This window comes from Vipera berus (assembly GCF_964194415.1).
Source record: "Vipera berus genome assembly, chromosome: 3".
Taxonomy (NCBI): Eukaryota; Metazoa; Chordata; class Lepidosauria; order Squamata; family Viperidae; genus Vipera; species Vipera berus.
Genome location: NC_138204.1, coordinates 88,434,070 through 88,443,090, shown reverse-complemented (window position 1 = coordinate 88,443,090; position 9,021 = coordinate 88,434,070). Strand labels below are relative to the sequence as shown.

At 38.4% G+C, this 9,021-nt stretch overlaps 1 protein-coding gene across 4 annotated transcripts in view; it reads right to left on the bottom strand.

Annotated features, from left to right (window-relative positions):
• Window positions 1-1,905: 1,905 nt before the first annotated feature.
• Window positions 1,906-9,021, bottom strand: part of ARHGAP29 (Rho GTPase activating protein 29) — a 55,098-nt gene continuing 47,982 nt past the window's right edge. For all 4 annotated transcript variants that reach the window (XM_081326123.1, XM_081326122.1, XM_081326124.1 and 1 more), the window contains exons 20-24: window positions 8,503-8,735; window positions 6,782-7,085; window positions 6,585-6,678; window positions 5,402-5,506; window positions 1,906-3,563 (exon numbers count right to left, since the gene is read on the bottom strand). In XM_081326123.1, coding sequence (XP_081182249.1) covers window positions 2,674-3,563; window positions 5,402-5,506; window positions 6,585-6,678; window positions 6,782-7,085; window positions 8,503-8,735 — 1,626 coding nt within the window. In that variant the 3' untranslated portion in view covers window positions 1,906-2,673. The remainder of the gene's footprint in view (window positions 3,564-5,401; window positions 5,507-6,584; window positions 6,679-6,781; window positions 7,086-8,502; window positions 8,736-9,021) is intronic.

The window sequence follows — 9,021 nt, the reverse complement described above, 5'->3', positions numbered from 1 at the left end:
ATGAAGCACCCACAATTTCTGAAGACAAGCCATTTCACTTATTGTCTGTTAGGAAATTTCTCCTTAGTTCTAAGTTCCTTCTCTCCTTGATTAGTTTCCATCCATTGTTTCTTGTCTTGCCTTCTGGTGCTTTGGAAAATAAGGTTGATTCCCTCTTTGTGGCAGTCCCTCAAATATTGGAACACTATTATCATGTCACTCCTAGACCTTCTTTTCTCTAGAATAGTCATACCCAATTCCTACAACCATTCTTCATGTTTTAGTCTCTAGGCCCCTAATCATCGTTGCCGCTCTTCTCTGAACTCTTTCCAAAGTCTCAACATCTTTTTTTTATAATATGATGATGAAAACTAGATACATTATTTCTGATATGGTCTTACTAAGGCTTTATAAAGTGTGATCTTGACTCAATCCCACTCTTTATGCAACCAAGGATTACATTTGCTTTTTTGGCTACTGCGGCACTGCTGGCTTATAGTTAAATGATTGTCCACTGGGACACCAAGACCCTTTTTACAGTTACTACTTTTGAGCCAAGTTTCATCTAGTCTGTACTTGTATGTTTGTTTGTTTTTTGCCTAAGTGTAAAACCTTACTTTTCTCTATATTACATTTCATTTTGTTGGACAGGACCCAGTATTTGAGTCTGTCAACATCCATTTGGATCCTGAGCTATCTTTTGCGGTGTTGGCTATTCCTGCCAGCTTATTGTCATTTGCAAATTTGATGAGTTTCCCTCATCTAAGTCAGTCTATTGCTTTGAATGTACTTACCATACCAATCTGACCAGCTGTATTTTATCATGCCAGCAGTACTGGACAAAGTATATAAATACAAATACTGTACACACCCTTATTCCTGTAGTAAACAGTCTTATAACAAAATTTAAATGGCTGATCAGTTAAGATCTTGATTTTGTTTAAGTTTGCATATATATTTTGACAAAGCCACCAGATAACTATAGCTACTAGTAGGTATAGAGGCAAAAAGAAAAGAAATTATAATCCAAGGAAAATAAAAACATAGAAGAAATAAGAAAACATTGCCAAATATAGTCTACAAGTCACTATACCTCTCCAGACCTTTCTGTCATTGCAACACACATATACCTCTCCATCCATTGCCTTTTGTTCTTTTAAGCTTCTCACTCCTACCTTTATGAGGATCTCATCAACATCATCCAGTTACAGTATTCTTGGTTTACTCTTTCATCTTCCTTCATATATTCATTTTACAGTTTGATCTTCATTCCTTCCTTCTATATAACCAAACATCAATGTACTTATTTTGTAATGGTCACTCAGTTTTACATTCATTCAACCCCGTTCATTCTTAACCCCGTCTTGTTTTACTACACCCAAATTCTTAAGGATCTCATTCCCATGGCATTCAACTTAGTGTGTTTCTCCTGACATAACTTTCACTTCCCTGTAACAAACTGGGCAGAAGCACTCTCTGATCCATAGTGATTGCTTCTTTTTATAAACATTCATTTCTTGCAGCAGACCCCATACTATCTACTGCCTTTCTACCATCACTTGCAAGTTTTAAAAATTCCACATTTACTCATCTTTAGTCAAACATTTTAGAAGGTCCACACACAGTTGCTCGTTCTTTTAGCTGTTTGTATATGACCATTTATATATAACTATTAACCATTGATTCCATTTTCCCTTCCAGACACAACTCTATTGGTGCTTGATACATTAATTTTCAATTTCATATTCCTTGCTGTATTAGTTGTATATTTAATATTTGTATTATTTAGGTTGCCATGCAAAAATGCAGCATTATCTACGTACATGAAAAAGTATTATACATTTATGTCTGCAGCTAAAACACATCAAATGTTAGCACAAGTCTTCCTTGATCTATTAATGCATAAACAACCAAGAGGATATTGCATAACTTTGTCAAAATACTTTATTTCAGTCACTGGCCAGCATTACATATGGTAACATAAAACACAGGAATAAAAGATAAATGAAACAAAATGGAGTAAAAGAACACAACCAGCATAGGTGAAACTTTGTCAATTCATTGTGAACACTGAGATTCTTAATCTACTTCAGAAAAGAACATCATACAAGAAACAGATAAACCGGAAAGTGACACTTATTATTCCGGCTCGCTGAATACTTTCTCAGCCAAGTTGACTATTAGTGTCAAATTATGCTTTCATATCCAGTACTACTGTTTGTGACTTGTTACAGTGAACTGGAGAGCATTTATTTGTCCAGAGTAGAGAAAAAACTAAATACAGACACTTACAGCAATGCTTCAAGCTTTGGTTTATTCTTAAATTAAGTATCTATATTTCATACTCTGCAGTCTTAATAAACCATTTATACTTGGATATGGACTCTTTTCACTGTTGCACTCTGACATAAGTAGGCTTCCATGAGAAAAAAAAATACAATTGAACAAATGAAGTAGATTATAAGGTTTTTTGAGTGCACTTCATATTAGCTGCTTTTACATTTGGAATGCATTTAAATACTCTTGAGAAAAATGAAATAATAATAATAATAAAAAATTAACTTCAATATTCTTCACAGCTTTTTTCATTCCATGTTTTAAAATGTCTGTACAGATATTTATAAAAATAATTTCAATATGGCACAAAGGTGAAATCCTCAAGAAAAAAAAACAGTTCCAGAAGTTTTGAGTGCCCTATACAAAATGAGCTTCCCTGTGTTCCAGTTCTTGCATCCGCTTTGGCCTTAATCTCTGATAAGCGGGCTTCAAGTCTGCAGGGGACAGGGTTTCAGAACTAGGTTTTTGTTGCTTTTCATGTTGGCTAGAAGAATCCAAAGAGCCATGATCAAGGGCAGGATTCACACCCAGTTCTGGCACCTCCTCTTGGATTATTGCTGTACAGGGTTTGGATGCAGAACTCTCATCATTTGGTTTGGCCTTATTGCTGGATGGTGGTCTATAAAATGTTCCTGCTGGTGGTTGTAAGCTTCTTGGCATTCTCAAAGTAGCAATAGGACTAGAGGCTGTGGAATGAGTTTCTCCTGCAGTCTTTGCAACCCTGACTGGTCCTGTATATGGCTTACCAGGAAGTATGGCATTCACTGAATTGCTAACAAGGTTGCTAGATGCATTTAAGGCACATATATTTACAGTCTCTTGTATTAGGTTTTCCTGGGATATATTGGTCATAATCTTTGCTGTCTTTGATGTTATATCATATTGTTTATATTGCTTGTCCCAAGTCTTTTTCTGAGTTTGAGGGTCATAACAAGAGAGTCTACAGCCAGCATTAAGAGAGGGAAGTGATTGTGTCTCAGAAATCTCTTCAATAATAGGACTTTTCCCAAGCTTGTCTGGGCTCAGGCTTGCATTTTGGGAGTTTCGTTCGTTTAAAATACAAGAAGGAAGCATTGATCCTAAGGGTAAACTCACAGGACGAAGGAATGGCTTTGCCTTTTGAGGGCGCAACTGAACTTTGGTTATTTGACGATTAGGTTTTATTAACCGATTGCTTTTAACACCATCCTCAGTTTCAAGGTCATGCTTCCCATTGTCTTGATCTGAAACTGGAGTTGCTTTATTTTCTAGGGAGGAAAGAAATGTTTCGAGTGTCATCAAAAAGTATGAATATTGAATACTGACTAAAAAAGATACACATTTCAGAGAATCACATTTCTTATTTATGTCTCTTCTTACACTCTGTTGTTTTATAACAATTATGCCTGAAAGACAGATCAGCCAACTCCAGAATCCCATTCTATTTCTTGTATTTATTAAGATTCATCTTCCTCAACATAATTTAAGAAGGAAGGAACTCTCCTACAACTGTTTTGCAAGAAGCTATCCACAGTGGAATTTCATCCCCCGGTTTGTTTTTGTTAGTAGAATGAACACAAACATTTTATATTTGTTTTTTTTTAACTTAAGCTTTTCCAACTTTGCATTCTCCAGATGGAATCACTTGTTGGGAATTTCAAGTGGTTGAATTCCTAACATATCTGGACAGACAGCTCATTAGATGAAAGTCAGGCTAAATAATTGCAGAATTAACATGGTAAAACAATTCAAATGAAGGATTGTTACAACTAGGCCCTACATAAAGATGTTTTCATTGTTCAGATTTATTGCTATATTGGATAGGAATGGCCTACAATAACCTACAATATTAGAGAACTACAATATTTAAATACTTTTTCCTATTTCATCATTTATGAAAAATTGAATATGATAACTAAACTGGCAAAAAAATCAGATTGTCTTTTGGAAAAGACAAGTAAAGAGATAGTGTTTACAGACTTAGGGAACTCTCAGAGTCTGCCAGATACCATGTTTAAGCACTATCTAGCAGCCTGTGAGCCTGCATACACTGTGCTGTCTGCACAGCCGATCCTTTTTCTGCTTGAGAAACAAGACCAGTGAATAGTGCTTCCCTTACAGATTTAATCTGGGGCAGATGTAGAAAGTGATCTGCCTGGCTTTCTCTTCTTTTCACCAAGTATCAGATGCCAATAGGAGAACCAATAGCTTTCCTTAAAATGTTGTAGGGAAGGACAGAATTGGATGGTGGCACTTTGAATGATGGATTTATACACCTGTTAAGTTGCCCAGCTAACAGAAGACAAGTGCTAAGGGGCCGGGGAGGGGGGGGTTGAGAGACATGAGTGGGGAAAAAAAGTTTTCACTATGCTTTTATTTGATGCAACCTTTCCTCCACACTTATGACCGTCAAGTGAGCTTTGAAGGAAGACTTAAATCCATGTTTAAAAATGGTCCAGATAAAAAGTGTGAAGAGAAGCATAAGGTGAAATGAAAAAAACAGGCAGCAGATAGAATAAATCATCAACTACTGTAATGCTGCAAGCAAATCTTAGCACTGCCACTGAGCACCCAAGGAGGACACTACTGATTTTATAACCACTGATTCCTGGAAATTGTATGTATGTATGTATGTGAGGGACGCGGTGGCTCAGTGGGTTAGGATGCTGAGCTTGTCGATCAGAAGGTCGGCAGTTTGGTGGGTCGAATCCCGAGTGCCGCGTAGCAGAGTGAGCGCCTGTTACTTGTCCCAGCTTCTGCCAACCTAGCAGTTCGAAAGCACGTAAAAAATGCAAGTAGAAAAATAGGGACCACTACGGTGGGAAGGTAACAGTGCTCCGTGCGCCTTTGGCGTCTAGTCATGCCGGCCACATGACCACGGAGACGTCCTCGGACAAGCGCTGGCTCTTCGGCTTTGAAACGGAGGTGAGCACCGGCCCCTAGAGTCGGAAACGACTAGCACGCATGTGCGGGGGAACCTTTACCTTTACCTTTATGTATGTATGTATCCCACCTTTTGACATTTTTTCATCAATACCTGGCACAATTGCTTTGGCTTTTAAACTTAGAATAACTCTATAAAAGCTCCAAAGTTTACAAAACTAACCTGATTCTTTTATAGGTACATTTTCCAAAACCGAGACAGGAGGAGATTCTGAGAGAGAATTTTGCTTGCTAAGACTGAGTTTTGTTTCAAGATCACAGGTAGATTCTAAGAAAGAAAACAACAATGCAATCATTTACTATATATTTGCACCCAAAAATCTAATATAACGTGGAAGTCAACCGTGGAGATTGTTAGAATCTGGATGGTAGAAAACAGGTTCAAGCTGAACCACTGCAAGACTGAGCTACAGATGGACACTGGGGTACCTCGTGTTGCCTCTAGGAGTTGCACTGCCCCTGAAAGAAGAGGTCCACAAATTGGGTTCCTTCTGGACTTGCAGTTACAGCTGGACCAGCAGGTAGACTATGGCCAGAGATGCCTTTGCCCAGCTTTGGCTGGTGTGCCAGTGGTGGCCTTACTTCGGGTGAAGTGACCTGATTACAGTGAGTCATACCCTCATCACCACTCATCTAGACTAACAGTAACCTTAACTACATGGGACTATCTTCTGGAATGGCCTTCCATATTACAAGTGGTTCCAACATAATTCATCTTCCAGAAGGGCTGAAGATGGAGCTTTTCCATATAGTCTTTTGGTATTGATTCCAGGTAACCAATTTAGTCTAGTGGTTAGGGATTAGACTAGAAATCAGGAGATTATGAGTTCTAATCCTGCCTTAAGCATCAAAAGTCTCTCTCTCTCTCTGCCCAACTAACCTCATAGGGTTGTTGTTGTGGAGAAAATAGAAGGGGAAAGAGTGTTAGGCACATTTACCATCCTGAGTTATTAAAAACAATAATAAAGATGGAATAAAAGTAAATGTAAAAATAAATATTGTTTTGAAGGCTTATATGCAGCATTTTTATTGTTACGTTGTCTTTGTTAGCCATTGAGAATCTATTTATGATTGCAGTGGGATATAAACTTGATAAATAAATAAGATTAATTACAGCCTAAAATATTTTAATACTGTTCTTTCAATTTCACAGGGGGCATCTATATTTATCCCCACCAATTAAGAGACAGTTCTGGCTCACTGGTGTATCCATTGGTAAAATGAAAACCCAGATTGTTGGGGGCAGTATCTTGACTCTGTAATCCGCTTAGAGGGCTATAAAGAATTATAAAGCAGTATATAAGTTTAAGTGCTATTGCTATCTATTGTAACATATAAACACTTACCTTTCCCTAAAGAATCAGACTGGGAGGGGGAACTTTTGCTACCATCTGGTTCTTCAAGAGATATGCTTCTTTTAGAATTGTTCCTTTGGACATTCTATCAACAATAACAAAATTTTAAATAAGAGTAGAATTTTTCCCCCCTAAATGAAATAATACAAATAGAATATTATAGATATTGTTCCTCAACAGAAACTCACTTGCTTCATAGGCACAAAGAATCCTCCTTTCCTTTGTTGAGTTGCTTCTTTATCTTCTACTGATAAAATACTTTTAGTAGAAAAAGAATTTTCATCAGATTCAGACACAGCTGATGAATGTTCGTCGAAGATCTTCTCATAGTGAGTGATGAGAAGTTCTACCATCCGGGCTTGATATGGATAATCCACAAGTGAAGATAATGAAAGTGTGGCATCTGTCTGACGTGGTCTGATCAAAGTTGGACCAAATATAATGCCAAGATTGCTGGCAGACATTTTATTTTCATGAGACTGTTCACTAACTCTGTATAAAAGAACAGAAAATGCATTAAAGTTTTGAGTGTTACCAACAAATATTTGTAAAGATAAATATACTTTTAATTGCCAACTAACATTAATCAAAACGCAATGTCTAGATCAGCGGCTCCCAACCTTTTCTATACCCCGAACCCCTAAAACACTTCTGACATATTCTTGCACCCCTTACAAAAGTTCAAAATAAGGGCAATGAATTATGCATATGCACTATAATTTTGAAAACCCAAGTTTTTACACCCCCTGGAATATTGTCTCATACCCCCAGGGGGTGCAAGCACCCCTGGTTGGGAACCCCTGGTCTAGATCAGGGCTTTTCAACCTTTTCACCCATTGTACCACTTTTAGGATATGGCAACATCCGAGTACAACCAGTCGCCTAGCAAGGTGTCAAAAGGAAAAAAGTGATGAAATATAGGTAGTTCTTGACTTACAACAGTTCACTTAGTGACTGCTCAAAGTTACAATGGCACTGAAAAAAGTGCCCCCCAAGCCACAGCTGAGCAAGACACCTGCCTACCCGCCCGGCGGCGCTCTTCCTCCTGTCTGAGGTTTTCATTGTTGTGAGCATTTCTGTTGAGGATTGGCAGTGGGGGTGGGGTGGGGTGTGTTTGGTTTTTATCCCACCCCATCTGCTGGGTGGTTGCAGCAGGTTTTGGTCACTTCACATGGCCCTGGGACACTGTGACCATCATAAATATGAATCAGCTGCCAAGCATCTGAATGTAAATCACAAGACCCTGGAGATGCTGCAACATTCCAGCTGATCGGCACTTCTTCTAGGCTCAGAAACACCAGGATCAGTGCCGAGCTCCAGCTGGAGCCTGGCGCTGATCCTGGTGCTACCTCTGAGCCCTGACAGCCTTGCAGCTCCAGCCATCTCTCGCTCAGGCTTGTGCGGTGCTGCCACTGCTTCAGCTCATTCCCCTCCCCTGCTACCACTTTTCTAGGATGGTCGCGTACCACCTGTCAGGTGCCAATGTACCACAGGTGGTACCCATACCACTGGTTGAAAAGCCCTGGTCTAGATAGAGGGACCATCTATCTCCAATTGTTTCTGGCTTCCCAGTATGTTCCAGGAAAGAAGTATGCTTTCTCTGCTACCACCATTCCCTGTCTTTTGGTATGGCAACCCCTGTCCATCCCCCCAAAAAACTGATAGTGCCTTCTGTCCTGGAGTTCTGAAAATACCTCAACACCTAGCTTTGGTCTCAGGTCTGTGATTAATCTGTTGTTGTGAGTGTCTGTTTTTATGATGATTGTTTTAGTCCATGTTTTGTTGGTTATGGTTTTTTTAAATGTTTTTATTCTTTAAGCCACCCTGAGCGTTACAGGTTATTTCTAGAAAAACATACAGGAAAATATATAGAAAAATCTAGTTGCTGGTTGACTTGGAATGCTCTTACCTGCAGAGATGAGCTAAAAGAAATTGCAGAGTGTTATGATTTGCTGTAGGTAGTAATTTCAGCAGATCTTTGATTTTAAGTATGATCCTATTCAATTCAATGCAAACTGACTGCCGTTTTTTTGATTTGGGACTCATCTGCTTCGTATCAAGTTCCTCATTAATATTCTGACTTTCTTTTGCTAGTCCAATGAATTCATTATAAAGTCGAAACAAAATCAAAGGTTCAGGGAGCTGAGGGAAAGAACATCAGAAAGAAATTCATCTAAAAGTTTATGTCCTTCTTTTCATTTGTCCAATCCTTTTCTGGAAAGGTTCTGAATTTTTTCTCTCGGCATAATTAGCGTACTGCAAGAAATTCACGTAGTACTATTGATGAATTCCACTTGTTATAACTTCAGATTTTAATAACACTTCTGTGGGTACTTTTAAGTTTTGCTTTGTTTAAATGACCAATTTTGTTTTATTTATTTGTAAAAAGTTTCTAAAAATAAAAAACTTGGATAGATGAGATAGTTAT